Here is an 18,215-nt window from a genome sequence, read left to right as displayed (position 1 = left end):
TGCATGCTTATATTTCATGTCATTTAGATTATTGCAACGCCCTGCTTTCTGGCCTCCCCAAAAAGAGTATTTCCTCCTTACAACTACTGCAGAACTCAGTCGCTCGGGTGCTGACGTGAACCAGAGGGCGGGAGCACATTGCACCAGTTTTAAAATCTCTGCAGTGGCGCCCCGTGTGTTTCAGGATCGATTTTAAGGTACTTTCTTTAGTTTATAAATGTCTTAATGGTCTTGGGCCAGTTTATCTGATTTGCTTTTATCATACCAACCCTCCCGGATCTTGAGGTCCTCTGTCGCCGGCCTTTTAATTGTTGCGAGGGTGAGGACCAAAATGTATGGCGAGGCTGTATTCAACCATTTTGGTCCTCAACTTTGGAATAGCCTACGAGAGGACAAAGTCTGCAGAGACTGTTGACAAGAGGAAGCTCAAGACATACCTTTTTACTTTGGCTTTTAAATAACTGTCTTTACTACTCCAGTTTTGTTTTCAATATTAGCTCCAGAGTTTCCTCCTCCACATAATTGGTCTCGGCATGGAGAAACATCCATTTGGTACTCTTTCCTTACATGCTTTCTGTGCCCTGCCACGTCTATTTTTCCGGTTATGTGTGCACGCGCGCGCGCATATCTGTCTTTGTGTATATTGTGAGGGGGGAGCAGGTTTACCTTATGTTGTATTTTGTTGTTTTTAGTGTACAGCACCGAGTTGCATTTTATGCGTTAAAAGTGCTACATAGAAAATTTGATTAGAGATCCAGAGTATACCGTTCTGATCAGGTCATCTGTTGTTTTAATATGGAATTCAACCCAACCATATATTTTTTTTTTTCCAAGAAAGTTCTACACAGGCCCACTTGTTGAAACACAGCATTCTGATTAATATTGTGTTTGTGGAATAAAAGTTAAGATAGCCGTTTTTAGCCATCTCGGCGACTGAAAATGACATCACAGCTACTCAGGTTTTATCATTTATTTTTAAGACTGATGAAAATACAATTCTTCCACATGCTGCATGGCGCTCGGCTCGTCGTGGCTCATGTTGGCGCTCGGCTCGTCGTGGCTCATGTTGGCGCTCGGCTCGTCGTGGCTCATGTTGGCGCTCGGCTCGTCGTGGCTCATGTTGGCGCTCGGCTCGTCGTGGCTCATGTTGGCGCTCGGCTCGTCGTGGCTCATGTTGGCGCTCGGCTCGTCGTGGCTCATGTTGGCGCTCGGCTCGTCGTGGCTCATGTTGGCGCTCGGCTCGTCGTGGCTCATGTTGGCGCTCGGCTCGTCGTGGCTCATGTTGGCGCTCGGCTCGTCGTGGCTCATGTTGGCGCTCGGCTCGTCGTGGCTCATGTTGGCGCTCGGCTCGTCGTGGCTCATGTTGGCGCTCGGCTCGTCGTGGCTCATGTTGGCGCTCGGCTCGTCGTGGCTCATGTTGGCGCTCGGCTCGTCGTGGCTCATGTTGGCGCTCGGCTCGTCGTGGCTCATGTTGGCGCTCGGCTCGTCGTGGCTCATGTTGGCGCTCGGCTCGTCGTGGCTCATGTTGGCGCTCGGCTCGTCGTGGCTCATGTTGGCGCTCGGGTGGTCGTGGCTCATGTTGGCGCTCGGGTGGTCGTGGCTCATGTTGGCGCTCGGGTGGTCGTGGCTCATGTTGGCGCTCGGGTGGTCGTGGCTCATGTTGGCGCTCGGGTGGTCGTGGCTCATGTTGGCGCTCGGGTGGTCGTGGCTCATGTTGGCGCTCGGGTGGTCGTGGCTCATGTTGGCGCTCGGGTGGTCGTGGCTCATGTTGGCGCTCGGCTGGTCGTGGCTCATGTTGGCGCTCGGCTGGTCGTGGCTCATGTTGGCGCTCGGCTGGTCGTGGCTCATGTTGGCGCTCGGCTGGTCGTGGCTCATGTTGGCGCTCGGCTGGTCGTGGCTCATGTTGGCGCTCGGCTGGTCGTGGCTCATGTTGGCGCTCGGCTGGTCGTGGCTCATGTTGGCGCTCGGGTGGTCGTGGCTCATGTTGGCGCTCGGGTGGTCGTGGCTCATGTTGGCGCTCGGGTGGTCGTGGCTCATGTTGGCGCTCGGGTGGTCGTGGCTCATGTTGGCGCTCGGGTGGTCGTGGCTCATGTTGGCGCTCGGGTGGTCGTGGCTCATGTTGGCGCTCGGGTGGTCGTGGCTCATGTTGGCGCTCGGGTGGTCGTGGCTCATGTTGGCGCTCGGGTGGTCGTGGCTCATGTTGGCGCTCGGGTGGTCGTGGCTCATGTTGGCGCTCGGGTGGTCGTGGCTCATGTTGGCGCTCGGGTGGTCGTGGCTCATGTTGGCGCTCGGGTGGTCGTGGCTCATGTTGGCGCTCGGGTGGTCGTGGCTCATGTTGGCGCTCGGGTGGTCGTGGCTCATGTTGGCGCTCGGGTGGTCGTGGCTCATGTTGGCGCTCGGGTGGTCGTGGCTCATGTTGGCGCTCGGGTGGTCGTGGCTCATGTTGGCGCTCGGGTGGTCGTGGCTCATGTTGGCGCTCGGGTGGTCGTGCCTGAAGTCATTCTGCCAGCCATTGTCAACTTCATCCATTTTCATTTCTTTGGTTGCATTTTGGCCTTCAAAAAAGGAGAGGGAATAAATTTGAGTAGCAGAGCACCAATGGCCTCACATCACTCTTGGAGTAATAGCCTTTTGCCACTTAGAAAAAAAACAATTATCCTACAAGAACTGCACATCAAAGTTAAGTAAATTGTTAATTTAAGACCATTGTGGCAGAATGCCTTAATTTGTCATTTTAAAGATTTAATTCATTTTCATGACTGTTGGGCAATCTGAATTTAAACACCCGTGGTCCGATGAAATAAGGGGTTTCTCAATACTTGAGTGTCTCCCCCCCCCATCATAAACATTGCAAAGAGAGCTCACCATTTTCAACAAAGCATATTGGTCAATCTGTAAAAATAACTACCACACTTGAACTATCCAATAATGAAGGATTTTCAAAAAAATAAAATAAACCACATTATGACTTGCCAATAATATATAATACGAAAATACATTTGCAATTTTACACACACTTGACTGGAGTAAAGGAGGGGAAACAAGGCAAAAAAAAGCTGATGTCAACCAAAATGTTCTCACCATCTTTAGTTTCTAGTTTAAACACTGAATTCAAAGTCTCGAGACGTTCAAAAGTCGCCACAACCGAAACATCCTTGGGAGAACCTGCGGAAAATAAAACAAGTCTCATTATCACAAACAGGTTCAAGTCATCAATAACGTACTCACCTAGTACAATTTTAAGCCCAGAATTGACTTCATCTTGTCGAAAGCCAGGAGGACCACAAAGGCCTGCAGACAAACTCATTTCAGCATTGAGGGGACTCAAACATTGTGGTTTTAACACAAGATATGCTAACCCTCACCTGAGTCCATCACGGACGCTTGCACCAACACAGCCAAGAGAAAAACAGCAGCCATTGCTTCAGTGCTAAGTTAGGACAACAGACCGCGTGAGTTTTTATAGCAGCTCACAGGCGCCCACAAGCTGGGGCCAATTGGCTCTAATTAGCATCAGGTGTACCACTGCGACATCGCTATGTTGGCGCTATGACAAACTCAAAACCATAATAAACTGTTCTGGAAGACATGCCATAATCTCTGATTTGTGCAATCATGCCAAAAGTAATGTTTGTAATACTTTGATATAACATGCAATACATTTTCAAGACCTTCCACGTTTCCCCCTTCTTTGTTGTGATGGCAGTGTTGTTTGGGTCGTTATTTCGTTGTTGGTTTTCCCAATTAGGAAGCATTTTTTTCAGTACATCGCCAGACCAAATTTGTATATTTCAGAATTGATTCTGCTGCTACCATCATGATCAATAAAGACTAGTGAGCCCGTTCCAGGAGCAGCCATGCAAGCACAAGAAATAACATGACCACCACCATCCCTCACAGATGGGCTTGTGTTTTGGATCATAAGCAGATCCTCGCCATATTTTGGCCTTTCCATCATTTTGGCAGAGGTTATTGTTTCATCAGTCCATAAAAAAAATTCCCAAACTTTCCAAATTCCAAACTATTTTTGCAGAGTGTTTTTAATCTTCTAAGTCATGTATATTTCTTTTCAAAGTCTTGTAACCATAGTCAGATTTTTTTTTATGTAGTTGACTGGTATGATTACCGGTCCAGTTACTTTTGTGTAATAATATAGCAAGTATTTTTTTTCTGTTTAATCACAGCGTATGCTGCATAAAGCTATAACTCAACTTCACTAAGATAACAAATGGAGCAATTATAAAGATCCTAAGTACAACACTAGCAATTGAAAAGATTTCAAAGGCTTATGTTGGGTCAGCATGCAAGTTGTGCTGTCATAGTTTCATTTTGTTTACCTGTGTTGATTTTAGATCTATAACAGTTTGCTCTTGAGTGACCAACAGTTTGTTAAATGTGTCATAACACTCTTTAAGGCAGGGGTGTCAAACTCATTCCTGTCGCGGGCCACAGTTTTGGTGTCCCTTGGAGGGCCGTTGCTTGTGATTCCATATGCCGCCTTCTATTAACTTGCACAACAAATTGATGAATAGTGTTGAAATCACGAGACAGTAGAAAGTCTGTTGATCTATTTCTCAAATTCTCTTTAAAGGGGGGGATTGATAAATGCTTGCAATATCTCTTATGTAGTATATAAAGTGAAGTCAATTTGAAAGCAACATATCAAGTCAACATGAATTTGCCTTTGCCACAAAATTGTCACAAAAAAAAAAAATCTAGCCCCCAGGCCTTGAGTTTGACAAGAGTGCTTTAAGGAATCATCCCATCACTATCATTTACTGACCCACACCATTCAATGCAAAATTGCCATGAGCGGACTTTGAGTATTTTTTCTTGGTACTTTCTAAAGGCAAAGAACTGAATAGTTTTACTTTTGAATAACTACTGAAAGAGTTACAATATTTCATGTCTATAATTTGTTTTAGTGTACTTGAATCCTTTGAGAAAAAAAAAATTAAAAAGTAAAATAATCAGACCAAAGTATGCATGAAACAGATTGGTTCAGTGCTTTTAATCATTCTGCCGCCATAAAGATTACACATCATACATTGACAGTAAAGTCAGCCGTTGTCTCATCATCCAGGTAATTGCTGCTCACGTCACTGCTCAGGCTGCTCTGCTGTTGATCACTGCTCACGTTGTAGCTCAAGGCATTGCTCTGTTGGCCACTGCTCATGTTGTATTTCTGTTGCTGGGGGGTGATTGCATTTCTCTCTTGACCACTGCTCATGTTGTAGCTCAAAGCATTGCTCTGTTCGCTGCCACTCATGGAGCTCTGCTGTTGACCACTGCTCACATTGTAGCTTTGTTGTTGGGGGCTGGCTGTATTGATCTGTTGGACACTGCTCATGTTGCTCAAGGAATTGCTCTGTTGGCTGCCGCTCACATTGTAGCTCAAGTCATTGCTCATGTAGCTCTGCTGTTGACCACTGCTCACATTGTAGCTCAAGGCATTGCTCTGTTGGCCACTGCTCATGTTGTAGCTCTGCTGTCGGGGGCTCAAGGCATTGCTCATGTTGTAGCTCTGTTTTGGCGGGCTGACTGTATTGCTCTGTTGGCCACTGCTCATGTTGCTCCTCATGTAGCTCTGCTGTTGGGAGCCCGAGTCATTGCTCATGTTGTAGCTCTGCTGTTGACCACTGCTCACATTATAGCTCAAGGCATTGCTCATGTTGTAGCTCTGTTGGGGGCTCAAGGCATTGCTCATGTTGTAGCTCTGTTGGCCACTGCTGATGTTGGAGCTCTGTTGTTGGGGGCTCAAGGCATTGCTCATGTTGTAGCTCTGTCGGCCACTGCTCATGTAGCTCTGCTGTTGGGAGCCCAAATCATTGCTCAAGTAGCTCTGCTGTTGACCACTGCTCACATTATAGCTCATGTTGTAGCTCTGTTGTTGGGGGCTCAAGGCATTGCTCATGTTGTGGCTCTGCTGTTGATAGTTGATCACATTTTGCTGCTGGGTGTCACTCACATTGTGGCTTGGTTGGTCACGGTCCACTTTGGTTGCTAGTTGTCCACACAAAAGTCAACATTAGTTGCCATTCAATTTAAAAGTAACATGACACTTAAAGTGGTACAAGCACATTGATTTCAATTGTCATCTTTTATACATGCTGGCAAGAGGTACAATCACTCAAATTTCAAAATCCACATCCGGAACGTAAAAACTGTGCCACAAGTGCTTCTACTCAAATGAGCTCATCTACCTGCCAGTTGGGTAGAAGCACCTGTGGCAGGGTTTTTACTTTCCGGCCTTGGATTTGACACCTCAGGTAAGGTAAAAAACTACAATTTGCAAGCGACTGCATTTCCTTTGCTACATCAACACTAAAATGAAAGCATTTTGAATTAACTCCGAAAGCTCATGGGTGTATTTGAAAGACAAAAATATGGCATTTGCTATAAACAGTTAATTTTTTAAAAATTTTATCTCTTCTCAAAATTAAATACTAGTCATGTTAATGAATTTTCACATTTGGGGAAACATTTTCTATACCTGCACCAGTATTTACATTTCAAAACGATCACTTCAACATACATAGAAAAACCACAGTATCCCACCACTGGTAAGCCATTTTTAGATTGCGCCCACCTGCTACCATGTAGTTCTTGGTGGCTACCTGGTGCATGCTTACCCAAAATATTCTCACCTTTTTGTAGCTTCAACACTGAATTCAAAGATTGGAGAAATTCAAAAGCTTTCTTAAGTGAAGCATCACCAGGAGAAACATCTGGAGCACATAAAATTAAATCTTAGGAAAAAAAATAAAAATAAATTAAAATCATCACTGTTCTCACCTGACACACCTTTTTGAAGCCCAGCAATGGATCCATCTTTCTTAGCAGCAGGAACACAAAGGCCTGCAAGCATACAAATTAATTTCACTTTTTAAGATTAACCCAAACAATAAATCCAATTAGAGAGTATCTTATCTACCGCTGTCCAGCACGACGGCATGCACAAGAACCACCAAGAGCCAAACAGCAGCCATTGCTTCAAGTGACAGTTGTGAAGAGGAGAGACAACACAAGCTTTTATAGCAGGTCACAGGTGACCACAGCTGATGCTAATTAGAGACAATTAGCACCACTGCAATGTGAAGTATTTCTCTCTCTCTCTCTCTCTCTCTCTCTCTCTCTCTCTCTGTGGTTTGAGTATTTTCCATTTTCACTTTACCAAGCTAGGGTCTTTTTTTTAGCCTTGACAGTTGACAAAAGCGATGCAATAAAATTTTTAAGTAAACTTTGATTGACGTCCTGATTCATGGGGTCTTGGAATGAGTCACTACAGTAGGATTACAATTTCACACGATACGGCTCAATTTGAGAGGGTATAATGCAATGAGTTTCTGGGTGGAAGTAGAAAATTTTACAATGGAGATTAATTTATTTGTAGCTTTTTAATACATAAAGGCTCTCAAACTATTCCAGTTAATAAAAAGAAACAAATCAGTAATAGACATCTACAGTATCCCCTTCTGATAAGGCCATTGGCTGTTTTAAAACGGAAGTCAACCCAAAAATATTTTTTTCAAGAATATGTTCTGTGCAGGCCTACCAGTTGAAACAAGGCATTCTGATTAATATTGCGTTTGTGCAGTATGAGTTCAGCAGCAAAATCTAACCATCTCAGGAGGCGGCCATTTTGTCACTTATGTCGACTGAAAATGACATCACAGTTGCACTGGGCTCAGGTAGCGACCAATCATGGCTCACCTGTATTCTGAAGCTGAGTCATTATTGGTCATTATTTGAGCCATGAGCAACTGTGATGTCATTTTCAGTCGACAGAAGTGACAAAATGGCCGCCCCCTGAGATGGCTAGATTTTGCTGCTGAACTCATACTGCACAAACGCAATATTTATCAGAATGCCTTGGCTCAAGTATTGGGCGTGCACAGAACACATTCTTGAAAAATATGTTTGGGTTGACATTTTTGTACCAATGCACTCACAGATTTTAAAGAGATTTTCCAATTCGCAGTTGTTTTCATTACAGCCCCTGACAGCATGTTGATCTTTTTAAACTTGTATTTCTGTAACAGTGACAAAGTTCTACTGATGGAGGACTAAGGCTCCGTCTACATGGAAAAGTATTTCACTGTATCCGCCCAAGTTATTTACCGTTTGGGCGTTCCGTTCATAGGCGGTGTTTAGGAGCCTGAAAACGTAAACTTTTATAACCGCTCCACTCTTTAAAGATAATGCAGTTTGATGGCATACTGCATCCACATTTGTTTTTATTCTTGTTACTCATCTCCCCTTTTGCTTTCTTTCTTGTAAGCAAACCATGATAGAAATGGTCTTGTTTGTATTTGGCCCAGGGCATTGTGGGATGTGTGATGCCAACGTCCGGAGCTCTATCGTGTTTTGTACTTTTTACACACGATTGTAGTCTGAGCAAGTATTGTAGGCGCAAGAGTACATGTGCCAAGTAGTTTGTTATATCAGTGCAATACAATAAAAATATGTGTTCATAGAAGTGATTAGAAAATGCACTATATTGGTTTATAGAAATTATAGTGTGTGGACCTTTTGATTTGTTGGCCTTTCTGTTAAAATTTATGAAATGCATTATTATGTTTGTCTTGAACAAACCTTGACATCAACTTTAGGGGGCTTTAGAGTTGGGGGGGGGAGAGGTTGGCCAAGGGGCCGACCTGAGTAGGTAAAGACGGCCCCTTCACATGGCCAACATACTTTAAAGAGGAAGTCAACCCAAACATCTTTTTTTTCAAGAATATGTTCTATGCAAGCCCACAAGTTGAACCAGGGCATTCTGGTAAGTATTGTGTTTGTGGAATAAGATTTAAGTCGCCAGTTTTTAACCAACCATCTCTGGGGATGGCCATTTTGTCACCCGACAATGATATCACAACTACTCAGGTTTTATCATTTATTTTTCAGACAGTAGAGATGAAAATATACAGTTCTTCCATGCTGCTGCTTTAAACAGCACACATCTGTCAAGTCATCTATTGTCATTCTTCTACCTGCTGCATGTTGGCGCTCGGCTGGTCGTGCATGGAGTCGTGGCTCATGTTGGCGCTCGGCTGGTCGTGCATGGAGTCGTGGCTCATGTTGGCGCTCGGCTGGTTGTGCATGGAGTCGTGGCTCATGTTGGCGCTCGGCTGGTTGTGCATGGAGTCGTGGCTCATGTTGGCGCTCGGCTGGTCGTGCATGGAGTCGTGGCTCATGTTGGCGCTCGGCTGGTCGTGCATGGAGTCGTGGCTCATGTTGGCGCTCGGGTGGGCGTGCATGGAGTCGTGGCTCATGTTGGCGCACGGGTGGTCGTGCATGGAGTCGTGGCTCATGTTGGCGCACGGGTGGTCGTGGCTCATGTTGGCGCTCGGGTGGTCGTGGCTCATGTTGGCGCTCGGGTGGTCGTGGCTCATGTTGGCGCTCGGGTGGTCGTGGCTCATGTTGGCGCTCGGGTGGTCGTGCCTGGAGTCGTGGCTCATGTTGGCGCTCGGGTGGTCTTGCCTGGAGTCGTGGCTCATGTTGGCGCACGGGTGGTCGTGCATGGAGTCGTGGCTCATGTTGGCGCACGGGTGGTCGTGGCTCATGTTGGCGCTCGGGTGGTCGTGCCTGGAGTCGTGGCTCATGTTGGCGCTCGGGTGGTCTTGCCTGGAGTCGTGGCTCATGTTGGCGCACGGGTGGTCGTGCATGGAGTCGTGGCTCATGTTGGCGCACGGGTGGTCGTGGCTCATGTTGGCGCTCGGGTGGTCGTGCCTGGAGTCGTGGCTCATGTTGGCGCTCGGGTGGTCGTGCCTGGAGTCGTGGCTCATGTTGGCGCTCGGGTGGTCGTGCCTGGAGTCGTGGCTCATGTTGGCGCTCGGGTGGTCGTGGCTCATGTTGGCGCTCGGGTGGTCGTGCCTGGAGTCGTGGCTCATGTTGGCGCTCGGGTGGTCTTGCCTGGAGTCGTGGCTCATGTTGGCGCACGGGTGGTCGTGGCTCATGTTGGCGCTCGGGTGGTCGTGCCTGGAGTCGTGGCTCATGTTGGCGCTCGGGTGGTCGTGCCTGGAGTCGTGGCTCATGTTGGCGCTCGGGTGGTCGTGCATGAAGTCATTCTGCCAGCTGCTGTCAACTTCATCCATTTTCATTTCTTGGGTTGCATTTTGGCCTTCAAAAAAAAAAAAAAAAATGAGGGAACAAAATTTGAGTGGCAGAGCACATCACTCTTAGAGTACCAACAGCCTTTTGCCACATTTACCCTCCCCCCCAAATTTTATTACACACTTTTTTTTAAGACCATTGTGGCAGAATGCCTTCATTTGTTATTTTAAAGATTTAATTTATTTTCATGATTGTTAGGCAATCTGAATTTAAACATTTATGGTCCAATTAAATAAATTGCTCAATACTTGATTAGTTTCCCCCACCAATCATTAACATTGCAAAGAGAGCCCACCATTTTCAACAAAGCATATTGGTCAATCTGTAAAAATAACTCGCACACTTGAAATTACCAATAGTGAAGGATTTTTGGGAAAAAAAAAACAAATTGTGGCTTGATGTCCCAGCATAATACCAATAATATATAACATGAATACATTTACAGTTTTACACACACTTGACTTAAGTAAAGGAGGGGGAACAAGGCAAAAAAGCTGATGTCAACCAAAATGTTCTCACCATCTTTAGTTTGTAGCTTGAACACTGAATTCAAAGTCTCGAGACGTTCAAACGTCGCCACAACCGAAACATCTTTGGGAGAACCTGCGGAAAATAAAACACGTCTTATTATCACAAACAGGTTCAAGTCATCAATAAATGTACTCACCTAGTACAATTTTAAGCCCAGAATTGACTTCATCTTGTCGCGAGCCAGGAGGACCACAAAGGCCTGCAGACAAACTCATTTCAGCATTGAGGGGGACACAAACATTGTGGTTTTAACACGAGCTATGCTAACCCTCACCTGAGTCCATCACGGACGCTTGCACCAACACAGCCAAGAGAAAAACAGCAGCCATTGCTTCAGTGCTCAATTAGGACAACCGACCGCGTGAGTTTTTATAGCAGCTCACAGGCGCCCACAAGCTGGGGCCAATTGGCTCTAATTAGCATCAGGTGTACCGCTACAACATCACTATTCGCGACATCACTACTACTGATTAGCATCAGGTGTACCGCTACATTATCGCTATTCGCTACATCACGACTACTGGACACTTACCAGTGGTAGGACATTGTGATTTCCACACTACCGCAGTGGCGCTGCAGTACAGGGCCGCCAAAGAGAGCGTCCTGGGTTGTGTAACAGCATGGGGTGTGGGGGGCATGACAGCACTAGAGAGAGATCAAAACAGATCAGAAGGTCTCCTGCCACCTCCCTGCGAACCTGTACAGGATAAGCGGTGTGGAAGATGCCACATGACACACTTTTCCCCCCTTGAAATCCTTTGTTGTGATGGCAGTGTTGTTTGGGTCATTATTTAGTTTTTCCCAATTAGCATGCATTTTTTTCCGTACATTGCCAGACAAAATTTTGTACATTTCAAAATTCATTCAACAAGGCATTCTGTTTAATATTGTGCTTGTAGAATATAAATTATGTCGCAAAATCAACCCATTTTTCAGCCATGGGCGGCCATTTTGTCACTTCTGTCTGATGAAAATGACATCACGGTTGCTCTGACCTCAGGTAATGACCAATCATGGCTCAGCTTGAGAAAACAGGCCGTGATTCCACTTTAATTGATTCTGCTGCTACCATCATGATCAATAAAGACTAGTGAGCCCGTTCCAGAAGCAGCCATGCAAGCCCAAGCAATGACATGACCACCACCATCCCTCACATATGAGCTTGTTTTAGATAAGCTGATCCTCCCCATACTTTGGCCTTCACATCATTTTGGCAGTCAGTTCATAAAAAAAAATGTTCCAAAACCTCACAAAATCCAAACTGGGCTTCTGGTTATTTTTGCTGAGTGTTTTTAATCTTATATGGCATGTACATTTCTTTTCAGTCATAACCGTCATTTTTTTCAAAAATGTACTTTACAGGTATGATTACAGGTCCAGTTACTTTTGTGGAATGCACAATGGTTTTTTTTGGTTTAATGAGTGTATGCTGCATAAAGCTATCATTGATTGTCGTATGTAAGTAAAAGCTCATTTTTATTAATCATTTACTGACCCACACCACCACTCAGTGCTAAATTACCATGATTGGTACTTTGACCATTTTTCTTGGTGGCAAAGCTAAAGAATCACTGAGCTATAATAATTTCACTTTTTACCAACAACTGAAAGATTTCATCTCTATTTAAATGCATTTTAATTGTTTTTAATGTAAAATGTCAGACCAAAGTAGTATACACAAAACCGATTTCTACCATGTTTTTAATTATTCTGCAGCCATCACAACAACACATCATACATTGACAGCAAAGTCAGCTGTTGAGTCATCTTCCATCATGTCATTCAGTTGGGTGCTGCTCAGGTTCTGGTTGCTCACGGTGAAGTTCTGTTCTTGGGGGATGAAGGAACTGCTCTCTTGGCTGCTGCTCATGTTGTAGCTCTGCTGTTGGGGGATTAAGGCATTGCTCTCGTAGCTCTGCTGTCGGGTGCTGACTGTATTGTTCTGTTGGCTGCCGCTCATGTAGCTCTGCTGTTGACCACTGCTCACATTGTAGCCGGCGGTATTCCTCTGTTGGCCACTGCTCATGTAGCTCTGCTGTTGGGAGCCCAAGTCATTGCTCATGTTGTAGCTCTGCTGTTGACCACTGCTCACATTGTAGCTCAAGGCTTTGCTCATGTAGCTCTGTTGGCCACTGGTCATGTTGCTCAAGGAATTGCTCTGTTGGCTGCCGCTTACATTGTAGCTCAAGTCATTGCTCATGTAGCTCTGCTGTTGACCACTGCTCACATTACTCATGTTGTAGCTCTGCTGTTGGATGCCGACAGTATTGTTCTGTTGGCCGGTGCTCGTGTTGTAGCGCATGACATTTTGCTGCTGCTGGGCGTTGGTCACATTGTGGCTTGCTCGGTCATCAAATTCCACTTTTGCCAGTTGTCCTTCACACAAAAGTCAATGTTAGTTGCCATTCAAATTAAAAATGGTATGACACTGAAAACTACACCGGGGTACTAGATCATTGATTTCAAACTATTGTGGTTGTTCTTTGTGTCAGCAAGAGGCAGAAAAGGGAGCGGAAGGAGCCACAGCTCTGGAACTTCTAGCGTTAAAATGAATTTCCACTTGATGTTAGAAGGTACAATAACTTTTACTGTGACGTTTGCTCATTTCTGGATAAATTTATCAGCAGTTTAATATGTCTATTTTTAGTTTTAACCATCACTTGCATGAATTTGTTTTTGTTCAGTCACAACCGTTTTGTCAGGCTAAATGGTACCACTAGCACCATTTCACTTTATTTGAAGAAAAAAAAAGTCTCCAAGAGGATTGTAACAGAGCTGGCTTTGTTTTGAAATGAATTCAGTTAATTTTTATTTCAAGAGATCTCAAGTATCTCACTTATCAAACCCAGGTCCAGAAAGTAGAAACTCTGCCACAGGTGCTTTTAGTCAAATGAGCTCATTTACATGCCAGTTCAGTAGAAGCACCTGTGGCAGGGTTTTTAAACTTTCTGGAGCTGGATTTGGCAGGTCTGGTAAAGAAAAAAATAAAACTAAATACATTTTGAAACCTGAAAGCTCATGGATGTATTCATTTAAAATCTGTTTTAACAAATTTATTTATTTTATTATTTTTTTTTAAATAAAAGATACTGGTCATGTTAATGAATTTTTAGAAGAAACCAACTCTGCCAATGTTTACATTTTAAAATACTAACGTTCCAAGAAAATCATAATGTCCTACCACTGGTAAGCCGTGTTTATAATAGGCTCACCGGCTACCATGTGGTCCTTTACCTTAATATTATCACCTTTATTTTGTAGGTACAACACAGAATCCCAAGATTGGAGCAAATAAAACCCTCCTCTCCAAAAAAAAAAAAAAAAAAAAAAAAATCTATAAAGTTCTCACCTGACACACCTTTTTTAAGCCCAGCATTGGATCCATCTTTCTTAGCAGCAGGAACACAAAGGCCTGCAAGCACACAAATTAATTTCATCTTTTGAGGACCCAAACATACTTTTCAAACACAAATTTGGTTTTACAAAAAAATAAAAATCCATCTACCTCTGTCCAGCAAGACAGCATGAACAAGAACCACCAAGAGCCAAACAGCAGCCATTGCTTCCAGAAACAGTTGTGAAGAGAAAAGACAACACACGCTTTTATAGCAGGTCACAGGTGACCACAGCTGATGCTAATTAGAGACAATTAGCACCAAGTGTACCGCAGGGACGGAGCCAGATTGACAGACTGCCCACCCAGTGAGATGCATGAAAAAATATATACTTTGAATTTTTTTGTAAATTACTTTTTAATTTGTGTTTCTTGTCATTTTTTAAAAAATTTCATTGACTATTAAGAATGGCATAATTGTGGTGGTCTGAGGAAGACCTGAACTTCATAGTCAGTTTTTCATTTTATTTGAATACGATGTGTCGGGACAGGAGCATTGTGCTCAGTGAGAGAAATATTCAGGCCCACACAGATTTTTCTAGGCCCACCCATTAGCCACGTTCTGGCTCTGCCCCTGCCGCTGGCACATCGCTATTAGATACATTACTACTATTGGACAACGACAGTGGTGGTGAAGAAAGCCCAGAAGCGTCTGGAGTAGAAGCTGCATAGAGAGCATCCTCCGTTTTGTGCGGGTTGCATGGCGGCACTAGAGGGAGTGTGAAGACATGCAATAATGCCAAATGCAATGTTTGTAATACTTTGACATAACATGCAACACATTAAGACCTTCCACTTTGACCCCTTGAAGTCCTTTGTGTCGCCTGTTTTGTTTGGGTCATTGTCTTGTTGATGCGGCTCCCAATTAGTTTGGATGCATTGGTCATAAATTGCCAGACAATTGTTTTGTAGACTTCAGAATTGATTCTGCTGCTACCGTCATGAATTTCGTGATCAGTAAAGACGAGTGAGGCCGTTCCAGAAGCAGCCACGCAAACCCAGCTGAGCTTGTATTTTGGATCATGAGCAGATCCTCGCCATACTTTGGCCTTTCCATCATTTCAGAGGTTCAAAGGTGAACCTCTCTCAGGCCATAAAATTTTGTTCCAAAATTTACTTTGCAAAATCCAAATCTGCCTTCATATTCTTTTTGCAGTTTTGAATCTTGTCATGCATATTTCTTTTCTAAAGTCTTGATATCCATAGTCAGAATTTCCAAATTAAAATGTAGTTTACTGGTACAATTACATGCAATCAAACCATTTCTAAATATTGTATGCTGCATAAAAAGGTGCAGTGGTTGCATTATGCAAGTGAAATCAGTTTTTGAAAATGTACTGACCCACATTCAATGCAAAATTGCCATGACTGGAACTCTGAATATTTATTTCTTGGTGGTACTTTGTGGGGCCAAAGAGACACTGAGCAATAGTTTCACTTTACTAAAAGATTTCCACCACATTTCACATCTATAGTTTTAATGTAATTGAATCGGTTTGAAAAAAAAAAATGTATCCAAGTAAAACAGACCAAAGTAGTATTCATGAAACTGATCGCTTCCATGTTTTTAATTATTCTGAAGCCATCATGACAACGCATCATACATTGACATTAAAATCAGCTGTTGAGTCATCATCCATCATGTCATTCAGGTAGGTGCTGCTCAGGTTGTAGCTCTGCTGTTGGGGGATTACGGCATTGCTCTGTTGGCCGGTGCTCATGTTGTAGCTCTGCTGTTGACCACTGCTCACATTGTAGCTCAAGGCATTGCTCATGTTGTAGCTCTGTTGATGGGGGCTGACTGCATTGCTCTGTTGGCCACTGCTCATGTTGCTCAAGGAATTGCTCTGCTGACTGCCGCTCATATTGTAGCTCAAGTCATTGCTCATGTAGCTCTGCTGTTGACCACCGCTCACATTGTAGCTCTGTTGTTGGGGGATGACTGTATTGCTCTGTTGGCCACTGCTCATGTTGTAGCTCTGCTGTTGGGGGCTCAAGGTATCGCTCACGTTGTAGCTGACTATATTCTGTTGGCCGGTGCTCATGTTGTAGCGCATCACATTTTGCTGCTGGGTGTCGCTCGCATTGTGGCTTGCCAGGTCATCAAGTTCCACTTTTGCCAGTTGTCCTTCAGACAAAAGTCAATGTTAGTTGCCATTCAAAATAGTATGACAATGAAAACAACGGGGGACTAGTGCATTGATTTCAAACTTGTGATAGCAAGAGGCAGAAAAAAAGAAAAAGAGCCAAAGCTCTAGCGTTAAAATGCATTTCCACTTAAGGTACAATAACTTAACTGTTTCTATTCATAGTGATATGGTAACAACTTTTACTGTGACATTTGCTCAAATCTAGATAAAATTACCAGCAGCTTAATTTAATATCCATTCTTAGTTTTAACCATTACTTGCATGAATTTGTTTTGGTTCAGAGACTTCGCTCTGGTGCTGTTACAACAGCTTTCATTAAGCTAACGTAACCACTAGCAGCATTTTACTTCATTTCAATGAAACTGAGCCAGGCAGTCACATGGACACTCGCGGCTCTCAGGATTTTAACAGTTCCTGTTTTGTTTTTTTAACTTTATAGAGGTCATTAAGAAAATAATTAAAGTTGACCTGGTATTGTGTAAGGTATCAAATCCAGGTCCAGAAAGTAAAAAGCATGACACAGGTGCCAGTTGAGTAATTGCATTTCCTTCTCTACAGACACTGAAATTAATACATTTTTAAAAAAACCCAAAAGCTTATATCTGACATCTGGAGCAAATAAAAGCAGACCTCACAAAATCTACAAACTGATTTAATCCATCAATAATGTTCTCACCTGACACACTTTTTTGAAAGCCAGCATTGGAGCCATCTTTTTTAGCAGCAGGAACACAAATGCCTACAAGCACACAAATAAAATTAAACACGAATTTGGTTTCCCACAAAAAAAAAAAAATGAAATAAACATAACTAAAAAAAAAAAAAAAAAAAAAAACTACCAACCTCTGTCCACCAAGACGGCATGCACAAGAACCACCAAGAGCCAAACAGTAGCCATTGCTTCAAGTAACAGTTGTAAAGAGGACAGACAACACAAGCTTTTATAGCAGGTGACAAGTGACCACAGCTGCTGCTAATTGGCTCTAATTAGCATCAGGTGTACCGCTGCAACATCGCTATTCGCTACTACTACTGTGCTAGTCCATAAAACTTCCAAAACCTACTTTGCAAAATCCTAACTGGCCTTCAGATTCTTTTTGCTGATGAGTGTTTTGAATCTTATATGGCATGTTTCTTTTTGCAAAGTCTTGATGTAACCAGTCACAGCAGAAATTTGAAATTAGAAAAAAAAAGTAGTTTACCGATATGACCATAGGTCCAGTTTCTTTTTTGCAACACACCTAGTAATTTTTTCTGTATTTAATCACAGTGTATGCTACATAAAGTTATAGTTGATTGCAGTATGCGAGTAAAACATCAACATCGTTTATAAATCACTGACCCACACCACCGCTCAATGCAAAATTGCCATGACTGATGCTTTGAGTATTTCTTGGTGGTACTTTGTAAAGCCAAAGAATCACAGAGCTATAGTAGTTTCACTTTTGACTAACTACTGAAAGATTTCTGCACTCTTAAAAATAGTTCGGTTATTTCCTTAACTCAATTTTGGATTGTTTGTGTTGGTTGTGTTATCAAAATTCTGGGTTATTTCTTATGAAAGTAACCTAATTGTTGGTTCAAATTAAATATTTATTGGGTTAAGCAAATACCTTAGTATTTGCACGACTAAAAATTGCCCCCCCCCAAAAAAAATTTAATTACTATATTTTGGATTGTTGACATGCAAAAATAAACATGGCTGGTTTTTGCTAATTTGAAAACATCTAATTTGTCAGGCCTTAGACATGAAAAAGTTGTGGTTTATTTTCAAACAACTAAGGAATTATAATTGTGTATCACTGCCCTGTGATAAACTTGGTTATTTTCATTATTACATACGGTATTTCCACATTAGACATTGATTGCATTGCAAAAATTGGACATATCTTTCACAGGACAGAAATGATATATTAAAGGAAATTGGGATTGACTGCCACTTGGCCCAATTTGACCTATTCCATTATTCTTTTAAGTCAGCTGGGTCAAAAATACAACCCAATTTTTAAGTTTTGACCGAATTTTTT

General features: G+C 43.3%; 4 protein-coding genes across 7 annotated transcripts in view; all 4 read right to left on the bottom strand.

Moving 5' to 3' along the window:
* Positions 1-382: 382 nt before the first annotated feature.
* LOC147129510 (uncharacterized) lies at positions 383-7,054 on the bottom strand. Its single transcript, XM_086017523.1, has 10 exons — positions 6,935-7,054; positions 6,796-6,858; positions 6,633-6,728; positions 5,048-6,003; positions 4,931-4,937; positions 3,366-3,383; positions 3,229-3,291; positions 3,082-3,165; positions 1,479-2,555; positions 383-408 (listed from the first exon to the last, which is right to left on the bottom strand). Exons 1-10 carry the CDS (start codon positions 6,987-6,989, stop codon positions 383-385), a joined length of 2,445 nt encoding a protein of 814 aa, XP_085873649.1. The 5' UTR covers positions 6,990-7,054.
* A 1,825-nt stretch (positions 7,055-8,879) lies between these two features.
* On the bottom strand, positions 8,880-11,041 carry LOC147129509 (uncharacterized). The gene is made up of 4 exons (XM_086017739.1): positions 10,919-11,041; positions 10,781-10,843; positions 10,633-10,716; positions 8,880-10,120 (listed from the first exon to the last, which is right to left on the bottom strand). Exons 1-4 carry the CDS (start codon positions 10,971-10,973, stop codon positions 8,979-8,981), a joined length of 1,344 nt encoding a protein of 447 aa, XP_085873865.1. The 5' UTR covers positions 10,974-11,041; the 3' UTR covers positions 8,880-8,978.
* A 1,286-nt stretch (positions 11,042-12,327) lies between these two features.
* Positions 12,328-14,233, bottom strand: LOC147129508 (uncharacterized). Of its 2 annotated transcripts, none has more exons than XM_086017740.1 (3): positions 14,150-14,233; positions 13,994-14,056; positions 12,328-13,020 (listed from the first exon to the last, which is right to left on the bottom strand). In XM_086017740.1, the coding sequence occupies exons 1-3, from the start codon at positions 14,202-14,204 to the stop codon at positions 12,377-12,379; spliced, it is 762 nt and encodes a 253-aa protein (XP_085873866.1). In that variant the 5' UTR covers positions 14,205-14,233; the 3' UTR covers positions 12,328-12,376. The 2 variants fall into 2 exon arrangements, with proteins under 2 accessions (XP_085873866.1, XP_085873867.1); XM_086017741.1 differs by having other exon boundaries at positions 14,003-14,056.
* Positions 14,234-15,573: 1,340 nt separating this feature from the next.
* LOC147129507 (uncharacterized) overlaps positions 15,574-18,215 on the bottom strand; it is a 4,306-nt gene continuing 1,664 nt past the window's right edge. For 2 of the 3 annotated variants that reach the window (XM_086017742.1, XM_086017743.1), the window contains exon 4: positions 15,574-16,030. In XM_086017742.1, the coding sequence (XP_085873868.1) occupies positions 15,637-16,030 (394 nt within the window). In that variant the 3' untranslated portion in view covers positions 15,574-15,636. Of the gene's footprint in view, positions 16,167-16,864; positions 16,928-17,031; positions 17,103-18,215 lie in introns of those variants that run through there. The other variant, XM_086017744.1, reaches the window with a different exon arrangement.

Source organism: Filicampus tigris, chromosome 19 (assembly GCF_054856515.1).
Source record: "Filicampus tigris isolate MCC_2025a chromosome 19, RoL_Ftig_1.0, whole genome shotgun sequence".
Taxonomy (NCBI): domain Eukaryota; kingdom Metazoa; phylum Chordata; class Actinopteri; order Syngnathiformes; family Syngnathidae; genus Filicampus; species Filicampus tigris.
The sequence above is the reverse complement of the archived record's forward strand: the minus strand, read 5'-3'. Positions and strand labels throughout refer to the sequence as shown.